The 22,562-nt window shown below is 51.9% G+C and overlaps 2 protein-coding genes across 2 annotated transcripts; one reads left to right on the top strand and one right to left on the bottom strand.

Annotated features, from left to right (window-relative positions):
- Positions 1 to 9,572: 9,572 nt before the first annotated feature.
- NOL12 (nucleolar protein 12) lies at positions 9,573 to 13,110 on the bottom strand (the record flags this gene model as incomplete). The annotated part of the gene is made up of 6 exons (XM_080349403.1): positions 9,573 to 10,316; positions 10,954 to 11,054; positions 12,026 to 12,168; positions 12,591 to 12,639; positions 12,832 to 12,937; positions 13,031 to 13,110. 6 exons carry the CDS (start codon positions 13,108 to 13,110, stop codon positions 10,145 to 10,147), a joined length of 651 nt encoding a protein of 216 aa, XP_080205529.1. The 3' UTR covers positions 9,573 to 10,144.
- A 1,351-nt stretch (positions 13,111 to 14,461) lies between these two features.
- Positions 14,462 to 22,089, top strand: LOC308049933 (arf-GAP with dual PH domain-containing protein 1-like). Its single transcript, XM_080359822.1, has 11 exons — positions 14,462 to 14,641; positions 15,618 to 15,748; positions 16,622 to 16,713; positions 16,798 to 16,880; positions 17,607 to 17,719; positions 19,310 to 19,456; positions 19,844 to 19,927; positions 20,272 to 20,334; positions 20,846 to 20,917; positions 21,423 to 21,654; positions 21,741 to 22,089. Exons 1-11 carry the CDS (start codon positions 14,548 to 14,550, stop codon positions 21,767 to 21,769), a joined length of 1,140 nt encoding a protein of 379 aa, XP_080215948.1. The 5' UTR covers positions 14,462 to 14,547; the 3' UTR covers positions 21,770 to 22,089.
- Positions 22,090 to 22,562: the final 473 nt, after the last annotated feature.

The following is a 22,562-nucleotide window of genomic DNA, read 5'->3' as shown; positions in this document are numbered from 1 at the left end:
GGCTGGGGCTGGACTGTCTCCGAGCTAGGCGGCCTTTGCTGGGTGGCACTGGGGTCTTGCCATCGAGCCGCTCCACGCGGCCTTCCTCCAGGGCCTGGAAGGCCTCCAGGGTCTCTGATTTCCTGTGGGCACACACAGTCTGTCCAACTGCTGCCAGGCTCAGCTCGCAGGCAGAGCCCCCACAGACCCAGCTCCCTCTGAGCCTGCCCCTGCAGATCTCAACCAGCTCTGGACTCCATGCACACCATAGCCTCTCCCTTACCCTGTTCCTATCACTTCAACCTCCCCAGCTTTCGTGTTCTGCTGCCTCACTCATGTCTTTCTTCACACTATTCCTTAAGCTTCCCTCCATCTGCTCCTTCACATCCCACCCACCTGCGCCAGGATACTTCCCTGGTCTCCATTAATGTCCCCTTCTGCCCTGTGCCACCAACACTGGAGCCACTCATGCTTCTCCAGCCAAGACCCAAGCAGCACTGTGGGCTTCTCGGCATCCCTGATCTTTTCCTTAGCAGCTCGTCCAGCAGATCCTGGATCCCTGGGGAGCACTGACTCTGGCAGCAGGGACCACCTCTGTCCTTCTCCCTTTCCATGGCTTGCCCCACTCCACAGCACATCCTGTGACTTCCATGAAGTGGCTGCAAAGATGAGTTAGGGTGGGCTACTACCTCCACTTCCAATCATGCATCTTTGCTCCAACTTTACAATGGCCTCCACTGCCTGTGTGCTGTGGTGGGGGAGCTCTCCAGGCTGGGAAGCATCGAGCCTAAACCCAACCCTTGCTTTAAGGGAAATTCAAGCACAGGTGAAAGCTGAGCTTTGCCATCTAGCCCTGCTCTCTCCCTGACACACAACAATTTAGAGGTGGGAGCCCCCTGACAGCACAGGAGGATGATCCCCCACCTCTGACCACTGCAGAGACCCATCGCTTCTCACCTGCGCTCGCAGCCAAATATCCTCTCCACCTCCACCCGGCCGGGGCTGAGTGTGCGGGAGCCACAGCGGTCCACAGCATCCTGCTGGCCGAGGCGCTTGGGCTTGGGCAGGTCTGCCAGCACCGTGTACTCCTGCTTCTCCAGCCCGTGCCGCCCCTCCGTGCCTGTAACGCTGGGCTGCCCACGGGGCTCCCGAACGCGGGAGCCAGCCAGGCGCCCACCGCTGCCCGCTGAGTCGCTGCGGGCCGGCGAGGAGCCGGTGGCAGCACGCGGCGGGGTGGATGCCCACAGAGGGTCAGTTTTCCGGCGCTCCAGAGAGAAATAGCCACTTTCTATGCGGTGCTTCGGCCAGCGCTCCTCGGGCTTCTGGCTGGCAGGACGGCGCTCTGGGACGGGGAGAAGGCCGTTACTGGGGGAGGCACGAGCAACACGGGATGCCACCACGTCCACGGCAAAGCAGGTCTTCGGAGGAGAGCTAGAAATGGTCCAGGAGGGCAGAGATAAAACCCAGACTCCCTACAAGCAGAGTGGGAGCACTGGGACACAACACTGCAAGCTGAGGGCACATCAAATCATGCAGACAGAGAACACTTGGGAGACCCATAGAGCAGCACACACAGAGATGCCATCTCACAGAATCTGGGTCTCGGCACGGTGCCCATGTTGAATGCCTCCTGGGACCAGAACTGAGTAAAGAGATGCTAAATCTAAATAGAGATCCACCATGAACTTCAGAGCCCCCTGGATAGAAAGCAAACCAGAACAAGGATCTCACACGGGAGCAAACCAAATGTACCTGCTTTCAGTGGGCAGATTTCTTTCCCAAAGCCCTGAGCCTTGGTTCTCACCCAGGATCCAGAGGGAACAGGCTGAACCCACTCAAGTCTGTCTGCTTGTAGTGCTCGTGGCTGCACCTGCTCCTTGTAGCCCGCATAGCTCATCATGTCCCTTTTGCCTGATTCCAAAGTGTTGTCCCACAACCGGGTCATTTCCCCCTCCTGGGAGACAAGATAAGGCAAGTCTCTGCAACAGGGATCAGTAGGTTTTGTGGGCTGGAAGGAGGTAAGAGCATATATGAGGAGTTACAGCCCCTTCAGCCCAAAGCTGCTAATAAAAAGGGACCAGGAGAGGAGCTGCATGAGCATAAGGTGACCCCAGCCCAACGCCAATGGGCATGGCAAGAAACAACATAGGAAAGCCCGCAGGGGAATCCAGGGGTGAATCTCACGTGCTCTTCAGTGAGAGCGCCTCCTTCATGAGGAGTACAGGTCTCAGCTGATCCCCTATTGCCTTTTAGGACCTTCTGAATGTGCCCAGCAGAAGCAGCATTGAAAGGGGGCTGAGGAGATCAAAATAACCCAAACCACAAGAGATCCTCATCTCACCCTGGTGAGCGTGGAATTGGCTTCGGCACGGGTGCTGGGGTCGCTGCCGGTTTCTCTGTGCTCACTCTCAGCTCCGGGGCTGAGCGGGGGATATCCCCTGCTCTCGTGCCAGCTGTGGGGCAGTGAGAGAGGACAGCTGGTGGTCAGCACAGCCCCCACAGCTCAGGGGTAGGCAGCAACGCCAGCAGCCCAATGCATGCTCACTTTCTCTCCGCTGAATGGACACAGAGGCTGGCAGAGCCCATCTTGGGGCCACCAGCCTTCCTCTAGAAGCAGTGTGGAGGACAGAGACAAGCCAAGAGGAACTCAGAGGGCATGGCATGAGGGTTGCTCGCCCTTTTTCCCAGGCACTGGTGTGCCTGTGAGCATCAGGCAGAAGACATCTGATTTCCCCTTGCTCGGCTTCCCACTCCCCCTCCTCCATTGTTCCCACCGTGGGGGCTTGTTGGAGCAGCACGGCTCCCGGCTGGTACTCACCGCTCTGTCCCCTCCGCCGGGCCCACGCACACGTATACCTCGCACTGGGGGGCTAAAATATGGAGGGCATCCCAGGGCCCATCTGGGTCTGCATCGCTGCCAGCATCACGTCCTGTGACCTCCACAGCATGCTCCTGCGAGGAAGAAGGGGACGCAATGGTGCCATCAGCATGTTGAGGATGAGAACGAAGGCTACCCTTTGGAAACACCTGCTTCTTCTACCTTCTCTGAGAGCAGCCTGGGTTCTGGGGCTCTTGATGCCTCTCACAACCCACCATTGAGATTTTTGTCCTACTTCAGGAGACCAGAGAGGCCCAGCATGCTCCTATTTGATGCTGAATGCTGCAGGCATCCCAGAGACAGCGTGTGTGGATGAGGACTCAGGGAAAATGCCCCCCCAAGTCGGCATTGATGCTGCTGGCAGCCTCTCTCCCTCACGACCCAGATAGCCCAGGGAGAGGCAATGGAGCCAAGAAGGAGGGAGATTTTTGCAGAGAAGGCTGTAGCCACAGCCCCTGCCTCTCTCTGTCAGGGCTTGCAGGCGTCTCAGCATCATCCGCAGCCCTATTACCTGCAGGGCTTATGAGCAGCGGTGGGGGAGGCTCGGGGGAGCCGGCTGTCCGCACCGCCTTCCCTCCAGCATCTCGCCCGCCCCGGGATTCACTCAGAGGTGACAGCTCTGAGCAGATCGTGGGTGAAGGGCTGAGGTAACCTTAGAAGGCCAGGGCCAGGGGGAGAGAGGGAGAGGGCAAGAAAGAGAGAGGGAGGCTTATTACTATTTCATCACCCCAGGCCAGTCACTCCTGGAGGACGGCAAACAACACGAAACCCTCTGTGAACATGAAACCGGCTGTTGCCCGGTCAGAGGCAGCCGAGCGGCTTGTGCATCCAGCACTGCACTGAAGGACAGGTCAGATCGAGGTATCCAGAGCCCCAAATCCTGTGAGATTTATCCCACTCCTGCCTTACCCTCTGGGAACAGTCTGCTGCAGCTGGGACAGGACTCAGCCCCAGCCCTAAGCTGACAGCTGGGGTCCACAGGGACATCCATCAGGACCATATTTTAGGTGAGGCAGGCTGTAAATGGCAGGAGGCATCAAGCAGAGATTAATCCAGTGTGGATTCCTGCTCTTCCAGTGCCCCCTTCCCTCCTTTCTCCTCCAGGATCTATTGAGCCCCTTGTACTCAGTGTCCAGCCCTTCCCCACAAAGGTGGCTCCCAGCTTGGGTCTCGGCACAGCTAAATGATGGATTCCCTTGCCTGGGAAGAACCACTCCCCACATCTTCCCCCAAAACATCTAGAAAACCTGGCCAAGCCTTTATGTTAGTGATTTACATCTCTACAAAGGCACAGGGAGTCTCCACCTGGAACAGAGGGGCCCTTAATGAAGTATTCATAGCCTCCAGGTGGGATGGATAAGCTCACCTGGAGAGCATGTTGCTCGTGAGCCCCTGCAGTTCGAAAGCAGTGCTGGCACAGGCTCTTTGCAAATATGTTGGCTTCAAAGTTCATGCAGGGTGCATTATCAACTGAACCAGACATTGTCCATAGCAGAGATGAAGATCTTTGGCAGATGGGCTGCTGGCAGGGGCAGCCAGGAGAAAAAGGAGGAAGGAACAGCAGCAGAAGACCAGAGCTTTTGGTTCCACAGCCTCAGGCTCCTATGGCATCATGAATGTTATTCCCAGATGGAAGTTTGCTGCTCTCAGCTGGCAATATTGGAATCAAAGAGCATCCAGGTGCAAGGTCATCAGTATGATCCATATAATTATAGATAATAAAAGGATATGCTCTGTCAGGGATGTCTTTTATAAGTGGGCACCGCACTGCACCCTCAAATGACTACTGACACCCCCCCCAACTTGGGAGTCCCTGTGAACAGAGGGAATGATGCTCATGTCCTGCTATTTTGTTTGACGGAAGTTTTCTTCCTTCAATCTCCCTTAAAAGGCACAAATCAGACTATGATTGGCTATGTTGCTTATAAAGGAATGAGCAGCTTAGGAAATTTGGAAACCCAGTGAGAATTTTCCTAAACGTGTTGATCTCACTAAAATTTCTGAGACCTGTAGGACAGTTGATTGTAAAACTGTGAAGGGCAATAAGCACTGCTAGCACAGCAGCTGAGCTCTACGCTTCTGGCCTGGCTTTTCACAAGCATCCTGTCCACCACCACCACCTCTGTACAGTGGAGTTTGGGAGAGACTCCTTGGATTTGAGGCTGTGATCTGTGCTGGGAAGGCTCTGCTTAATTTTTCTGGAGGAGGTACCAACAGGCGGACAGGAAATCAGTGTGGGATGACCACAGCATCCCTGATGTGATCATGCGGTGGCTCCTCTAAACACGGATATTTGAGTCAGAGCAGCTGATCAAGGCTATGGCTGCTCCCTAGAACAACCAGGGCCAAAATCAAGCTATAAGTTTCCAGTGCACTCATGTGCAATACAGCAAGTTGCACCAGTGCCAACCTCACAGCCTCCATCCTTCCACTGGGGCAGGTTTTCTTGACTCATTCACCCTAAAAGCCAGACAAAAGCCTAAGCACTCACATGCTGAGGATGCAGCATGGAACACACCAATATTGCTGCCCACCCCTGCCCACTGAGTGCCACCCACAGATGGAGCCCATGGCACCCTACTGCCTGATGGGCAAATCATTGCACCCCATGGGGCCTACTGCCAGGATAATGCTGTGATCCCCAGGGCTTCTGGCATGCATGCAAGCAGGCAGGCAGGCAGGCAGGCAGGCAGCCAGCCAGCCAGCCAGCCATGCCCAGTGCTCCCATTGCCTCCCAGTACTTCCAGTACCTGTTTCCCTATGGTTCCCGGCATCGTGCCGCCCGCCGAGCTCCTCCCTCAATGAAGCTCGCCGTGGGAACCGCGGGGAGCGTGCCCCCGCCCCTCCCCCTCTCATTGGCTGCCACCGAGAAGTGATTTGCATATCGTCCTCTGAGTGGCTGGCGGAGGCGCGCGGCCATGGAGCCCCCGGGCGCGGGTATCCACGTGTCGGTATCGGCGGGCGGACGATCGACCTGGGCTCGGCAGCCCCGGGGCTGGGGTAGGATGGGTCTGGGGAGGGGACACTGGGCTGCGGCTCGTCCCCCCACCTTGCGCCCTCGTACCTCGGCTTCTCCCCTGCACTTCCCCTTCGCTGCGTCTCCCCCGGGACCAAGCTACCCGCTTGCCGAGGGTCTGCCCCAGTGCTTGCCCGGAGGCATCGCGCCAGGAGTTAGTTAACCTGAACCCCAAACACGTGCCAAACAACGATACAGCCAAAGATCATCCTGTCCCCAGTACAGGTCCAACGGGAGGTCATCCCGGCCTACAGCACTCCCTGGAGAGGTTTGTCTAACCTGAGCTTTACCTGCCAAGCAGAAGCCCTGACTGAGCCTTGCTTTTCCTAAAGAAACATCCTAAACATCCATCCCCTATTGCTCCTGCTTCAATTCAACTTCCTTTTTCATTTCACTTTTTGTTTACCCATTAAAGACATTTTGCAATCACTCTTCAAACCTGTCATTCCCAGATAACACCAGTTATTCAGCTTCATTACTCCCCAAAAGTTCTTGTCACTCTACCAGTAATGTTTTTCACCAGTTCATTTCCAGAATAAAATGCTGAAAGCAGCAGTGGGACTGTACTGGGTACAGCCCTGAGCTTGATATGCTACTTAAGAGCAATAAATACAGTGCCCTGATTATCACATGACTCCTGCAGCTACGCCTCTTTTGCACTGCGCTCCTATTTTCCCCGGAGCATCTGACCTTTTTGGCTCCCGGTCTGGTTTTGATCCTCTGCAATCCCAATTATATTTTTGTGCATGCATGTGTGCAGAATGACAGTCTAGCCAGCGGAAGCCATCATGCATGGAAACCCCAGCGTGGCAGCTCATGTCAAAGCCTTGCATCTCTCTGCATGAGCCCTCAGGTGCAAGCATGAGCAACACACAGGTGCCCCAGCTGCAGAGCCAAGCGTGAAAAGTATGTGTGTAGGCCATGGAAGGGGGAGCACATGGGGAGCTGCTGCTCTCTGCTTTTCCTTTTCAGAACGGTAGCTAAACTAGCATGTTGATTTTTGCAGGTACCTTATATTCAGAAGTGACTTCCTCCTGAGCAGTTGGAATTTGTTCGTGAGCAGCTGGAGCAGGGGAAACAATAAAAATGCTCAAATCCATCTTGAAAACAAGGGGAAGCAGCAAACAAGAAGAATTTTAAGCCAGAGTCTGGTATGAACTGTGATGTGTCCAGCAAATGCTTAATGCACTAACTTGGGTGCAGGAGCTCATATCCTTGATCCAAAATATCCTTGGGTAACCTGACTGCACACCCTGTGAGTAACAAAGGCAGCAGACTAGGGCAGAATCAGTAATTTACATTATAAAATAAAGCTTTAATCAATCAAGTGGAGAAATCAATAGTGCAATGAAAAATCCTGATGGTTAATACTGTACAGGATTTAACAGCTCTGTTCTCAGTTTTTCCATATGGTCTTTTTTTTTTATTTTTAATGTGAAGGCACAACTTCCAGCAGGAACTGAAGTCTTCAGAACATGGAAGAGACCATTGGAGATTTCAGCTGACTGAGAAAGGCTCAGAAGTTATTAAGGCCAGGGAAACAAACCAAAAGAGACATTATTCTAAATCACCTGGCAGCAAAATAACAAATGTTGAAGTGCTACTGAGGTCACTCTGAACATCCCAGCAGGATTATAAAGAGATAATCCAGCACTGTCCCAACTGCCACACCAAGCTGTCTACAGGCTGCAGAAGGCAACTTACCCACAGTGTGAAATCTGCTGAAGTGTGGAAACACATGAACCATACATTTCCTTAACAGCAGCCATTCCAGCTGCAAACTCCTGGGGTGGGTGCAAGGGCAAGTCACCTTCTGCCCACAGTCACTTTGCAAAGCACTATGCCCCGGGGAGAAGGGAAAGCTGCTATGGAACCCAGACTGAGGGTGTTGCATGCTCGCCTCCAGCTCTGAGCCACAGTCCCCTTGGTGTGGTGCACCACTCCAAACAGAACTGCCCTCTCTTTTATCCTACATCCTCTCAAACCCAACCACCCCAGAACAGCTCTAGAGCACGTAACTCCCAAACCAGGACAAGACTCTTTTTGCTGTGGGGGACTATGGTGGGTCCTTGGATTCCCTGACAGGGTGGCATGGGAACAGAAATTAGCCTTGAAGATATTAAGGCCTACCCGTGAAAAAGATGGGAGTAAAGGAGTATCCAGAGATGTTAAGGATGTACCCATGAGAGAGAAGGGAGTAAAAGAGTAACACTGATGACAGCAAAAACAGCCAACGAGATGTTACTGCTGTAACTTGTAACCAATACCGAAGGGACACGTGAATTGGTAAAACTGTATAAAAATGCACTTGTGGCAATAAATTGCATCTAATACTTTCATCCTGGAAGAATTTGGTATATGTCATTTGTCCGTCTCAACTGCGACATTGTGCTCCGCGTGTGGCACCACTCCGACACTTTAGATGCATCAGACTTTTGGCCTTGCCCCCAGGTTGTGTTTCTGCAGCTCCAAAACACCCAAAGATGAGACAGGAAGGTGGGTAAGGTCACACAGTAAAGCCCATGAGCTTTCTGGAGTGGCCTTTAAGGTAGAGCAAGAGAAGATCACCACAGCCGTTTTGGAGGCAAGGAAACCACACAGGCTGCACTTTCATGTGACCAGGGTTAATTAGAATTAGTGCCTGAGAGTGCTGAGCCTCAGCCCAGGACAGGTCTTGGAGCCCAAGCACACAAGGTGCCAGTGGCACATGGGATAACAGTATCCACTGCCCTCCATTTATCTTCTTCAGAAGAGAAAGGGAGGTGCAGTGGGACCCCATCCCTCACCACATGTGTCACACAGCTCCCTCCAAAGGAACATGCTGTAGCAGAAACTATGTAGCTGCCGTCAGTATTGAGATCAGACCCCTCCTTCCCAACTCACTGAATAATTTTTGTATGTTTGCATGTGCATACTCCAGGATATATCAGGCTGGTGCCATTAGCTTTAGCAGCTGGTGACCATCCACATTGCTCTGATGTTCCTCCATGAAGCCTCAGGCACTGGTTTACTCTTCTCTCTTCCATTTCTGGCATGAGGAATCTATGTACTCAGCCACTGCTGCACTGCCAATTTCCTGGTGTGGGTTTTGGCCACACAGGCCTTTTCTCCCTTTGTCATTTCCTCACCAGTACACACATGCCAAGGGAGGGGGACTGGCCGCCAGAGGCCACCATCTCCTACAGAGACAGAGGCCAGCATGCTGCCCAAGCTCACTCTCTTCAAGAGGATCCACTCCCAGTTTTGACACCAGTATTCCTCAATCATGCAAACCTTTTTCTTTTTTGGCCCCCTGCTGAAGGCATGGATACTAAAAACCACATAACTAAGGTCGCAAGAAGAAAGGCAATTAACTGCTGACAAATGCAGCAGCCCTGAGGGAAAGGGCAGCGTCTGCCACTCCCATTCCAGAGAGGGCCACACACATGCAGCAAGGGCATTAGGGCACTTCATGCTCCCCAAGCTATCGCAATTAAGATCAGCACATTCAGCAGACAATGGAATGAACAGTTCGTTCCTGCTCTGGCTGGTATTACCACAGAAATAGCTTCTAGCTGTTCCCTTTCCTGAGCACCAATGGATTTCAAGATCCTTTACGAAACTGGAATCATGTCCCCTTTCCAGCAAGTACCAGCATTAGCACAGTTGCTCTTTTGCTTCAAATAAGTCACAAATATTTCTCTCTTAGCAAAATTACTTCATAAAGATTTATTCACAAAGTTAACAAATTTCACCTGGCACTGGTACCAAGCAAAAAATTCCCCTCTGGTGCCATGCCTGACTGCCAGGGTAACACATGAGACAAGATGACACCATATCTCCATGGAAAAAGGATTTACTGCACAGCAGACATGCCAGAGCACTGATGCATGAGCAGCAGAGTCCTTCCTAGTTGCATAAATCGCCCTGACGATGTGCCTGTTGTACTAAGCGACAGATCACTTCCTTTGATAAAGCCAAGTATTGGCTCCGCAAGGGAAGGCCCAAGGACAAAAGGGTTACACCAAGTAGAGAAGCTGACTTCCAGCATAAGTTTTTAAGAGACTCTGTGGCACTGAGACATTTAGCTGGAGATCAGTGCAGAAATAAATGGGTACAGCATCTAGTCATCCAGGCCAGTGCTCAGGACACGAGAAAAGGCTGAAGTGGGTTCACTGCTGGTCATAGACCCAAGTAAACCAGGCCCTTCCCCACAATGAAGGGGCTCCAAAGAGCAGCAGGCCAGATGTGGAGTGCTGTCCCAGATGTCAGTCTGAGCTCCACCTTCTCTGCTAATCTTGGTCACGGCCCATTTTGCCCGTCAGTCTCCGTCGCTGAGTCTTAGTGGTCCGCCCCATGCTGGATTTCTGCATTTTCTTGCGTGGGCCTTGCCCACGTTGAGGTCGCTTTCCTTTCGTCTTTTTCCGGCTGTGCATGTGCAGTGTGGCAGTAAGAGAAGAAATCCTGTGCAGAGTAGGAAGAAAGAAATGTTTGGAGAACAAAATCTACAGGAGCAAGGCAACACCACAGCAGTAACAGGAGAGTTGCGTGGCCCAGTAGGAGTGGACACTAGCCAGGGAAAGCCCCAGGAGAACGCCACTGTGCTGGGCATCATCCTGAGAGGGCAGGTAACCTGCAAGTCTACATGTGCAATAACCAAAACGAATTTTCTGAGCAGTTGGCTGTTCAGCCACCAGAGAGTTAAGTCATTCTCCAAATCCCCAAAGCAGCTGTAAATCCGGGATACCAAAAAATGTGGAGAATGCCAAAGCTTTAGGGTCTTTAGACCTTCAGTCCTAGAGATAAACTCTGCACCCTGCAACACACCCTTCCCAGCAGCATCTGGAGAAGGACTAGGTAAACAGTTCAGGGCAAAGCCTGCCCTGCAACTGCATCTTCCTCCTGCCGCTGTCACCAGGGGTCAATGAGGTGGGAACCAAGAGCCCAGGCCAGGCATGTGCTCTGCTAGTGCCCTCTGCTGGCTTCTGCCACCGCGTTCCTTCCCTACAACCACACCGCTCATCTGGGACCGTGACAAGCAAGGTCCTCCTGATCAGCTTGCAGAGCCCAGCAGCAAGGACTTGAATGAATTCACACATACTTTTCAGACAGGAAGGGGTTTCTGGCCTTTTTGGGCATCGTTCTCACAGGCTTGTTTGCCACCTCTTCCTCTTGCTCTCCTTCTGATCCATCACTTTTTCCCTTAAAAAAGAAGCAAAAAAGAGAAAAAAACCCTATAGACACATTAAAACAGGAAGACTTGCAATTCTGTTGTTTCTGCCTTCTTGATTTCATTCTGTTTTATAAACCATCTAGTCATGGATGAATTTTTTTAATTCTCCACATCCCCTGCTGTCCAAATCTCAAGGTTTCTTACTGCAGCCCCTCAGAAAGGGAAAACCAGTGAGGAGTCCTATAGTAATCCACCCTAAGATCCAAAAACGTAAGCATTATCATGGATATGCAACTGAAGTCGAAACTATGAGCTGAAGGTTTCAGCTTCTTTGTTAAATTACTTACAAAACCTCTTTAAGATGATTTTCAGATTAGAAGACAACATTATGAATTTAAAAGGTTAACACAGATGATTCCCCAAAGAGCTCAAATCCAGACACAAGTCATGAAGACCAAAAGGATCAAGTCAAACAGTACCTGAAAGGCCCTATGAAACTAACATAAGAGCTCAGTTACAATATATTTTGAGAATAAAAGCAACTACAACCAGAGCTGAGTAGTTTCCTTATTTGTCGTCCAAGCACAGCATCATGGAGAAAGAAATCCCTCCTCATGCTAATAGTAATTTTTCGTGGACAGGACACAGGAAAGAGGTTGAGGATAGCCCAAACAGTGAAGTCTGAAATCTTGCTGCTTATTTTGCATCAGCTTTTAAAAGCTCCACTCTTGCCATCCAACCTGGTGGCACCTTTCACTTACACAAGGTCAGTTGGGACTAGGCAAAGGATTTCAAGGCAGTTTGGAGTGAGCTGTTTACATAGGACATGTCTTCCTCTTTAGAGGCCCAACATAACTTGCGGAAGAATGTGAAAGTTATGAGTTTCCCTCTTTGCCCTTGCTTCCACTCAGCTGCAAGCCTTTGGGTATATTCTGGAGTACCAGCCCTACCTATCCAGCCCCAGGAATGTTTACAGCAGAGAGGCAGCAAAAGGCTTTACCACAGGGCTGGTGAGTCCCAGCTGGCGTGCCCCTGAGAGGTCCAGGTCACTGATGGTGGTCACTGTTACAACGTGGTTTGGGTGGTCGATGTTCACAGACTCTGTACGCGATGTCACCAAGTGCTCCAGTTCGTCAGCCTCATCTAGGGACACAAGACATCCTGCACTGCAAAGCACCCCTCTTTTCACAAGATACGCTTGCTTGTTCCTGCAGTGCCACACTGAGGGGTGGACCCAGCCTCTGCAAGCAGGGTTAAGTGATGGAGGGGCTTGAACACCAGCACTACAACCATGAAGGGCAAGCTCCTTCATCCAGGAGAGGGGACCTGGTGACACCTTGGAAATGTCCTCCTGCTTGCTCCTTTTGGTACAACCCACCTGAACCCTGTCCCACCAAGGCCAGAGGGCTGTGGGAGTCACTGCTCAGATCACTGCCCAGCTCCCCAGGGGGACATGAGAAGAGCGAGGAGCTGACATGGGACCGTGTGTGGGCACCCTTGCTCCAGCTCCTCTCGCCCAGCCAAGGATACCGGACACGGACACCCGCCTCCCGGCCAGCACGTACCGAGCGCCTCCTCCCTCTCGCTCAGCATCTTCAGGTACTCTTGGTGCCGCTGAGAGATGGAAAAGGGTCACTGCGGCGCCTCCGCCGCTCCGGCCGGGACAGACCCGTGTCCCCGCAAGCGGGGCAGGAGGAGCCCGAAGAGCCCCCCTGCCCCCGGGCTGCCCCGCTCCCGGGCCGCCATGGCGGGGAGCGGGGAACCCTTCTCCAAGGAAGGCTGGAGGGGAGATGTGCGTGGGACTACCTCCTCCTTCATCTTCCTCTGCTCCTCCTTCAGCTTCCGCTTGATCTCCTCCAGCGCCGCCTTCCTCCGCTCCACCTTCCGCTTGTGGAAGCCGGTCAGGTACTCCCTGCCGCCGGCAACACAGAACCCCCCCACCTTTTAGCGACCCCCTCACCGTGGGGTGTGACCCCCTCCGCCCCCGGGGCCCGGCCGGCCTCACCTCCGCCTCTCCTCGTCGAAAGTCACCACCAGCCGCCCCTCACGGCCGCCCGCACCCTTCTTGTTCTTCTTACGGCCCATGGCGATCGCACGCTGCCGCTGCCGCCCGCCCCTTCCGCCGCCGCCCGGCCTGAGGGGCGGCCCCTGCCCCGCCCGCCATGTCGTGCCGCCGCGCCCGGCGGGATGCGGGGTCGCCGGGTTCCTCGTGGTATCCCAGGCGGGCGGCCTGTGTCTGCCGAGCCGCTGTTGGGCTGAGCGGCCCCGGGGTGCGGGATGACCTCGGGTGGGCGGTGAGGTGAGCGGGAGGTCGGGGCACCTCCGGGCTGCTGCCTTGGCGGGCAGCGGGTCCTCTTGTCCTGTCGGTGTATGGGACCTGCGTGCGGCCCCTCGCCCGCTCCAGGTGCATTTTTCTCCCAAGCTGGGGCCAGGAGAGAGGAGCTGCCGTTTTGACCTTGCAGGCGTGTGCTGCCAGCCGTGTCATCCAGCCGCGGTGGGGGCTCCTTCAGGCCGGGGTGCCTACAGCCCCGGCTCCTCTCCTGCTCCCTCCTGGCGAAACGCTGTTATGGCGCTGCCTTGTGCGGCCAGCGCAGCGCAGCACCCGATCTGGCACACCTCCTGAGTATTTTACATCTGCATCTCTTCAATCAATGTTGTTCCTCCAAATATTTAGCATCTGCATCTCGTCAGTAAAGGTCTAAGGGTTTATTTCAAGCTGTTGTCATTACTTGTTGTCAGTGGCACCTGTGGCACTCTCAGCTGGGGGAGGCAAGTGTGGGGATGGGTCGTGGCTCTGACACTGAGCCACCAAGATGCAGGACCTGGCTGAACGACAGCTGTGTTTTCTGTAGGTGATGTTGGAGAAAGGTACCAGCATGAGTTGGTGGGGGCATCAGGGCTGCCAGGTTCTTAGCTGCTGGCTTCAGTGACTTTGGCTGAACTCTTGAACCTTTCTTGCCCTCCAGTCCTCGCCCTAAAAACAGGTGTAATGCTTGTGTGGTGGCCAGCTGACTGGTGGAAGATCCTGAAGTGCTGTGGGGGCAGCCAAAGCCAACCCCCCAGTGCACCAAGCATGACAAGTCCTGACACGGCCCGTTGGCCGCTCGTGCAGGGCCACCTCGCCTTTATCAGCTCTCTTGCTGCTTGCACTCTTCCTGGCCTGTCCTTTCTCCAGCAGAAATGCGGAAAAACCAGTTCTGTGGTTAATTGCTGCACTTCCCTCCACGCCCATGGGGCAGGTCTCCTCCTCCTCACTCACAGCCTGGCTGCACTTCAGCCTCCAGCCTCTTCGTCCTTGCCTGCGCTCAGCCGGCTCAGGTGCACCGTCAGGCCTCCACGCTCCTTCCATTAACCTCACAGTTTCTCCTGCCTTCCCCTTTTTCCTCCGTCTGCAAGAGCTGCTGGCTCTCTGGTGGTTCCTTCTTCCTTGGGCAACCCAGTGGGTTGGGTTGGCCCACAGGTGCAGAAGGTGCAGGCAGCCGCCTTCCCGGCCCGGCCCTGCCCTGAGGAGTAGCATTGGACATGATGGCTGGAGGACATGAGAGAAGTATGAAGGCCCTGAGGGAGGTGTGGAGAAGAGCAGAAAACTCCTCATGCGCAGACTGTGGGAAGCCAGGTGAGTCCCCAAGGGCTGCTGGAGGAAGAGTCAGGAGCTGGGACTGTTCTGATTATCTAACTGCACACGAACCTTGGGGAGAGAGGGAGGAGAGAAGTTGCTCTGTCTGGATATTTGCTTCCTCTCCGTGGAGGTGAGTTGGCAAGGGAGGAGGCAGGGCATGCTGCCACAGCGTTTGTGGGAAGAAGGACAGGGACATGGTAGTGCCAGATGAGCACAGAGCTGTGTAGCTGCAGCACTGTCGGTGGTGGTCATGTCAGATCTCAAATACAAATCAAGGTCAAGCCCAGTCAGGACCGGACAGGAAAGCTCCTGGTGAAATCCTAACTGCTGCAGAAAGAAGGCATGATTCAGGAGGGCATTGTCTCCACCGTGACTCAGCTCCGAACTGACAACCTGCCACAGGCGCCTCAGAGGTTTATTTTACTGAAGGGCTTCCCTTCTTGAAAAGGTACCCAGCTTGAGGTCTTACAAGTGCTGCTCAAAACGCAGATTGTAATCCCCCCAAAATGAGCATGTCGAGTGTACCACCCAAGCCAAATTAAGACTGGGCTAATTAGTACCATTTTAGCTTCTTAAATTCTCTGAAGAAAATTTTGGATTCAAGTCTGCTTTCCACTTTCTGAGTGAAATGCTGTTGGGAATTTGCACTCAACAGCTCCTGGAGTCTATTCCCAGGGCTGGTTTCATTTTCATCGAGGGTGACCCTTTACACAAAAGAAGTTCACAAGGCACTTTAGAGTGTTTTGAGGTTCAGGTCAATAGAAATTCAGATGAAGTGGTTGAAGCAGGGAGACTGAGGGACTAATAGCTGTGGTTTTTCCTGACTGGCATCTGTATTTTGGGTGTTAATTAATCAGCTCTGATGAAACTGTTGTCACCCAGCTCTCTGTTTCTTAGGACTACTTTCTCAGTTGAGGCATATCTCCCGGGGGAATTTACCACTTCTAGTCATACTCATTTATTATACCCTCAGATCCTGACTGGGCATCCTCTACTTTGGGTGTCTTTATATGCCTCAGCTGCTCAGGAATTCACCGCAACATCCCGAGCATCAGTAAAGTAAAATCCCTGAAGATGGACCACTGGGATGATGCCCAGGTGCAGGTGAGACCTTTATCCCCACTGGTATGTCAGGTGGGTTGGGTCTAGGCCATAGACTAACTGTGCTGTCAAAATTTAATCTGGTTTAATCTGTCCCTTTGCTACTCATGCTCTGTATTCTCAAGTGGGGATACTCCCCCTAACCCACCGGGAAAAGGATGATGCGCTTGCCTTATGCGTCTCCCCATCTCCTGTTACTTTATGGCACATGCAGAGTTCTTGCAATGTACCTTGCCAAGGCTCAGGGTCTTTGTCACTCCAGATTATTAATTTTTCACTTGCCCACAGCATCCAGCCTCAATATCTTCTCTTGGTTTCAACAGTCTGAGGAGAAAGTCTTGGGCAATTCCATGCTCCGAGAAGAGTTTCCAGATAAAATGTGATCTCTTGAGAACAATGGCATTTATGGGAACTTGACTTCTCCCCACTACACTACCCTCAACTCACTAATCTTCAGGAGACTGAGAACATTTTCTGGTGATCCAAAGAAAATAATCTGTAACTCTCTGCTCACAAGCAGGAGGTTTGGAATGTCCTCCCAAATGGCATTACAGAGCTGTTATTGAACTTGGTCTCCCTGAACATGTGGGGCATGGCAACAAATCCACTGAATGTGTGTGCACCCAGCCCCACGAAAATGACTTTTGTGACGTTCTGTTTATTCAATTGCAATCACTGTAACTTCTGAGAGTAGACAAGACCATTGAGGCCCAGCTTTCTGTAGCCAAACTTTGCTGGGATGGTGCAATGGAGGGAAAAAAGAATGCTGCATTGAATCTCAATGTGCATGTAGCCCTATGGTGGGTCAGGGAAGGAAAACGTCCAACATGAGTCTTCATCAAAGGGAACGCACTAACTCTCTTTCTAACTCTGCAGTTTCTGGCCAAGCATGGGAATGCTGTGACTAAAGCCACATACGAAGCTCACATCCCTATTTACTATTACCAGCCAACCTACAATGACTGCCAGTAAGTTGCTGCATGCAGAAGGGGGAAGGGCAGTTCTGGGTTCCTCTAGTTCATTTCTAAGCTGTCTGTCACCTCTCTCCCCAGAGTGCTGAGAGAACAGTGGATACGGGCCAAATATGAACGCAAAGAGTTCACCGAGCCGGGAAAACAGCTGCCATATTCTGATGGTAAGAGCAGAGCACAGCATCAACATATCCCGCCTGTTGCCTTTGCTGGAAGCTTTTGAGCACCACAAGGAGAAAGCTCATAGTGTCAGTGTTGCAACAAGTGCTCCTGAGAACACAGCTGTTACTTTCAGGGCTTTGTTTTGGGTGGGGTAAAATTGTGGGCAGCATAGTCTGGCACTGCCACAGATTGCTTCCAAGCCTGGTATTACCAGCTGGCATTTTTGAAGGCATTTGCTATCTTGGTGCAGCTAGACCTCTGTGGTAAGGAATTTCTGTCCTGCTGCATGCCACTCCCTCTAACCATGGCAGTTGTGTTTGAAATGTCACTACCAGTCCTGTGACACAAGGTGCTGTAGCCCACGGGTCTGCAGCGTCAAGTGGGAAGAGTTCTGGTTCCATGCCAGGGTTTGTGTGGGCCAGGACTCTGGTGTTTGCTGTAGAGATGGGTCTCACACTGTCAGAGGCAGTAGTGGGAGTCAGACTAGGAGTTGGGAAGCATCTGGGAATGTCTTGTGGTGACCATTTGTCTGGGCTGCAAACCCAGGAACACCACCATCTTCAGCTGTCAGAGGTGAGACCTCTCCTTCTTAAGTGTTTGTTCTCAGCACAGTCCATCATGTGCTTTATTTCAGAAGCGTGGCTGGGACCCCAGCCTACATGTAGCTCTCTGATGCCTCCTGTGCCTGTGGTGGGATGCTCTTAAAACAGTGGTGTTTCTGCTCCTAGGGGTGAAGGAAGGCATCCTCTGGAAGCGAGGTCGAGACAATGGGCAGTTCCTCCCCCGCAAGTTCGTCTTGTCTGAGAGAGAGGGGTGTCTGAAGTATTTCACCAAGCAGGATGTGAGTATGGTGGTCAGCTCCCACCTCAGTGCATACTCCACCCAGGGCAGTGGGTCATGGAGACATTCCTATCTCCTATGCATGTTTCTGAGGTTGCCTTGCGTATCCCAGGCCAGGGATGCTAACAGAAACATGTCCCTGAGGAGAGGGCTCCCCTTCCTACTATCAGGGTGACATTTTCTCATATCCTCTCTTCGTACTTCCTTACACCTGGTGAAAGGGCTGACCTTCCACTTCCCCCCTTCCATTTGCCTCCTGTGTAATTCTGCACCATCCCTAGAACCAGCCTCAGCCCACTGTGAGCCAAGTTGGCAAAAACCTGTTGTTTGGTTTGTTTTGAGGAGGCCTGCTTTCCTGCTCATTCGTCTCCCTGAAATGAATATGGCAAGTGCTAATATACTGTCGCAAGGGAGGGAATGGCTTGGGGTAGGAAGGAGAAGGAGATGCCATCCAGAGGGACCTGGACAAGCTCAAGAAGTGGGCCATGCAAACCTCAATGAGATTCAACAAGGCCAAGTGCAAGGTCCTGCACCTGGGTTGGTGCAAACCCTGGTATCAATACAGGCTGGGGGCTGAAGGGATTGAGAGCAGCCATGTCGAAAAGGACTTGGGGATACTGGTGGATGAATGATTGGGTATGAGACAGCAATGTGTGCTTGCATCCCAGAAAGCCAACCATATCCTGGGCTGTGTCAAAAGGAGTGTGGCCAGCAGGTTGAGGGAGGTGATTCTGCCCCTCTGCTCTGCTCTGGTGAGACTCCACCTGGAGTACTATCTCCAGCTCTGAAGCCCTCAGTACAGAAAAGACATGGACCTGTTGGACAGGGTCCAGAGGAGGCCACAAAAATTATCAGAGGGCTGGAACATCTCTCCTGTGAGGACAGGCTGAGAGAGTTGGAGTTGTTCAGTCTGGAGAAGAAAAGTCTCCAAGGAGACATTATTGTGGCCTTTCAGTACTTAAAAGGGACCTATGAGAAAAAGGGGACAGAATTTTTAGCGGGACCTGTTGGGATGGGAGAGTGGATAATGATTTTAAACTGAAGGAAGGTAGATTCAGGCTGGACATGAGGAAGGAATTTTTTCCAATGAAGGTGATAAAACACTGTTCCAGGTTGCCCAGAGAGGTGGTAGATGCCCCATCCCAGGAGACATTCAAGGCCAGGCTGGATGGGGCTCTGAGCAACCTGATCTATTTGAAGATGTCCCTGCTTATGGCAAGGGGGTTGGACTAGATGACTGTTGAAGATCCCTTCCAACCCAAACTATTCTCCGATTCTTGGGGTGGGCTCTGTCCTTTTGAGGTCAGATAGCCTTTAGACTGGCTCAGCTGTAAGGTCAGATGCAGTCTCAATGTTTCACTGGCAGTTCCAGAGTAGGCATAGCTCAAATCTGAATTGGAAGGGCTGGGCCACTGTTTGGGCTCGAGCTCACCACACAGTGAAGGGAGTGTGTGCTACAACAGTTTTGTTGAGAAGGGGCAGTTTTTACATTTTGAAACACTCTGACCCTGCCTTACCCCACTAAGTTGGTAGCTCAGGTCTCTTTCTCACTAGGACTGGTCATGCATGACCAATGCCATTCTGTTTTCAGGCCAAAGAACCCAAACTCAATGTTAAAATAGATGTCATCAATGCTACGTTCCAGCCAGTGAAGATTGGAAACCCCAATGGCCTGCAGATCACCTATCTCAAAGACAACAAGACCAGGAATATATTTGTCTACCACGAAAGCGGAAAGGTATCTGGTTTTAGCATCAAACACTGCAAAGCCATTGTGGTGGTTTGAGGAGCTTCTGGTATTAAATAGTCTGAAGCATGGGTAGGAGGGGGTGTGCACATGCAAGTTACTGTAGGTAACAGGATGGGGGTTCTGGCTTTGTGTTTGTGTGTCTGTGAGAGAGTTTTGCTGCAGGGAGCAGGGCAGATGCACTGGCTGAGTCGGTTTGTGTGGGAGGAGAAGATGTGCAGATGTGTTGCCTGTGTGTGTGAGGGAGAGGCTATAGGTGCTAGGGAGGGAGAGCTGTCTGTGTTTGTAGTTAATGTAGGATTGGGTGCAGCTGGGTGAATTTAGATAGCTCATTGTTGCTCTGGCTAAGCTTTCGGTCCTGTCCTTTTCCTTTCTCAGGAGGTGGTAGACTGGTTCAATGCCATTCGCTCTGTGCAGTTCCATTACCTGAAGGTAGCATTTCCTATTGCCAGCGATAATGAGGTAAGGCAGCACTAGAGCACACTGCTGAGTCTCCCACTGATGCTTGGTTATGTGATAAAAGAGCCCATTAGTTACTATTAGAACCTCAGGTACAGAAGTGGAAATTGCAGTGTTTAGATAGAGGGTTGAGAAAGGGCATGTAAAAGAGCTTGTGGTGGCCAGAAAACAACAGCTTTCTGCTGTTTCTGAGCACTTTGGAGATAGAAGTGACTCCTGGCTAGGCACTTCTGCAAACATGAATCTAAAGGGTGACTGAATTGGGGGGAATAGAAGGAAGGGTGGGGAGCAATAGTGAATAGCAAAGAAACATGGCTAAGTGGATGTTACTCTTGCCTTTTTGTCAGATTAAAAATCGGCTGACAAGAAACTTCTTGAAGGAGGGATACATGGAGAAAACTGGCCCCAAGGTGAGCTGCTGTGGGAGAAAAAAATCTAACAGGGACCCACCGGAGAGCCACTGACCTTCCCTACTACAATGTTTTTTTCCTACTGTTTCCCTGTTCCCCCCTGACTCTTTAGACACCCGTGGGAACTGTGTGTGTGCACCAAGGGAGGGGAGGATGAAAGGAAGGGGAAGGACACATGTGAAAGTAGATGAAGCCAGAGTCCCTGCTTTCTCCCAGAAAAACAGATCTCTCTGCATGTGTCTGTGTGTGCCTGACCTTACAGGTATTTAGTGTCTAGATTTCTCCTGTCTAAACTCTGGGGTCCTTCACAGAAGTCCAAGAGTTGTGGACAGCAGTTGGGACTGAAAAACCCGATAATAATCCCCACTCTCAGCTCAGAAAGGGTGAGGAGGAGGTTGCTGTTAAGGCAGGGGCTTGGTCGAAGTGGTTGGGGTGAATTTTGGGTATCCATTTGCGCTGCTCACGGCAGAGGGCACTGTCCCCTTACACATGTCACCTCTTCCCTTCACAGCAGAGAGAGGCTTTTAAGAAGCGCTGGTTCACCCTGGATCACCGCAGGCTCATGTACTTCAAGGATCCTTTGGTGAGGGAAAGATCTGACCTCTGGTGGTGCCAGACAGCAATGCTGAGGGCAGGGCCAAAGTCCAACCAGAGTCTTTGCTCTGCACTAAGGGCGGCTTGCAGGTTCCCCAGCTGCTCTGAATGGACTCTAGGTGTTCCCATTTCCATCCCACTTAGTTCATCCCATGCTTTCTGTGTTTGTTTCACTGCCTGCAGACAATGGGAACATGGAGGGCAGTGGTATAAAGGTGGTGATGGAGAGGAGAGTGACATCGGGAGTGACATGGAGAGACAGGAGCAGCAGTTCCTCTCTCAGACATCTCGAGGTCCATGCTCTTAAATTTTCCTTTCCAACACTGCCTTGAAGTATAGATTCCCTGCTCTTCTGAATTCCCTGACCACCTTCAAATCTTTTTGCTGCTACGGCCCTGGTCCTCACCCACTCTCCTCCTGCCCTTAGGTGTACTACTATTATTCCCTGGTTCTCTTGGGATACTGTAAATCCTTCTTTCCCTCCTGACATGCAGGATGCATTTGCTAAGGGTGAAGTGTTTGTGGGCAGCAAAGAGAATGGCTATAGTGTCCAGAAGGGACTGCCTTCCGGGGCACAGGGAAACTTCTCTTGGCATTATGGCCTCACCATTGTCACCCCTGACCGGGAATACCTCTTCACCTGCGAGACAGAGACTGACCAGCTGGACTGGATTGCAGCCTTCACTAGTGTCATCAACCAGGCCATGACACCACAGGAATATGCAAGTGAGTGGGCAGATGTAATTTCCTTCCCCTCCTGCCATTCCAATCAGGGTATTGCCCTAATGCACCATCTTTTTCCTTCACTACAGTTGAAGCCTACTTCAAGTTTAAATCCTAGGAAGCCAGGCGGGAACCTTGCTATGACTTGACTCTACTTGGCCCTGTTGGATGGGCTGTCAGGAGAGCAGAGATTGACATCCAAGAAACACAATGCTCTTGAAGCACCCTTCAAAGCACTTTCCTTCCCCATAGACGGTCCACTTTGTTCTGGGGGCCAAATTAAGCTGCTTCCTTTCAAGTGCAAGATTTTGTGAGTCTTAAACCTCAGTGCAACCTGTCACTGTTAAATTGCTGTGATCTGACTGGATGCTGGCAGGCCTTGCCTGTCAATTGGACCTTGAAAACTTGTCACTTGCTATGTTGGACATGGGACCTAGTATTGCTCCTGCATGAAGCTGCAGACAGCCACCTACCTTACACAAGAAAACAGCTGCCTGCCTGGAGCTACGGCGCAGCAGATTGCAGGGGCTGCTGGGCTAGGAGAGACAAGAAACAGCTTCTCTGCTGGCAACAGAGGTGTGAAACATCTAGATATTTGATCAGTTAGAGCTGTAGTTGAGAAAGGTCACTTAAAAGACATAATCTAACAACCAAATGTGAGGCCTGTTTCCTCCTGCCGTGTGTGGGCTTGAAAGCTTCTTTGGACCACATTTGTGTGGAGACCTTCCTCCAATTGCTACAGAGAATGTTAGCAGATCTGCTCAAAAACAATGTGTGTGTATACTTGTATGTATGTGTGTAATGTGCGTGTGTGGGTAATGTATATGTGTGTGTATGTAACAAAAAGTGGTGGAAAGTGGGATACTACCCTAGGGAAGATACTGTAGGGTATATTCATGCCATTGAAGTTA

Source organism: Nesoenas mayeri (genome assembly GCF_963082525.1).
Source record: "Nesoenas mayeri genome assembly, chromosome: 1".
NCBI classification, from domain to species: Eukaryota; Metazoa; Chordata; class Aves; order Columbiformes; family Columbidae; genus Nesoenas; species Nesoenas mayeri.
This window is presented reverse-complemented; position numbering and strand designations above follow the sequence as displayed.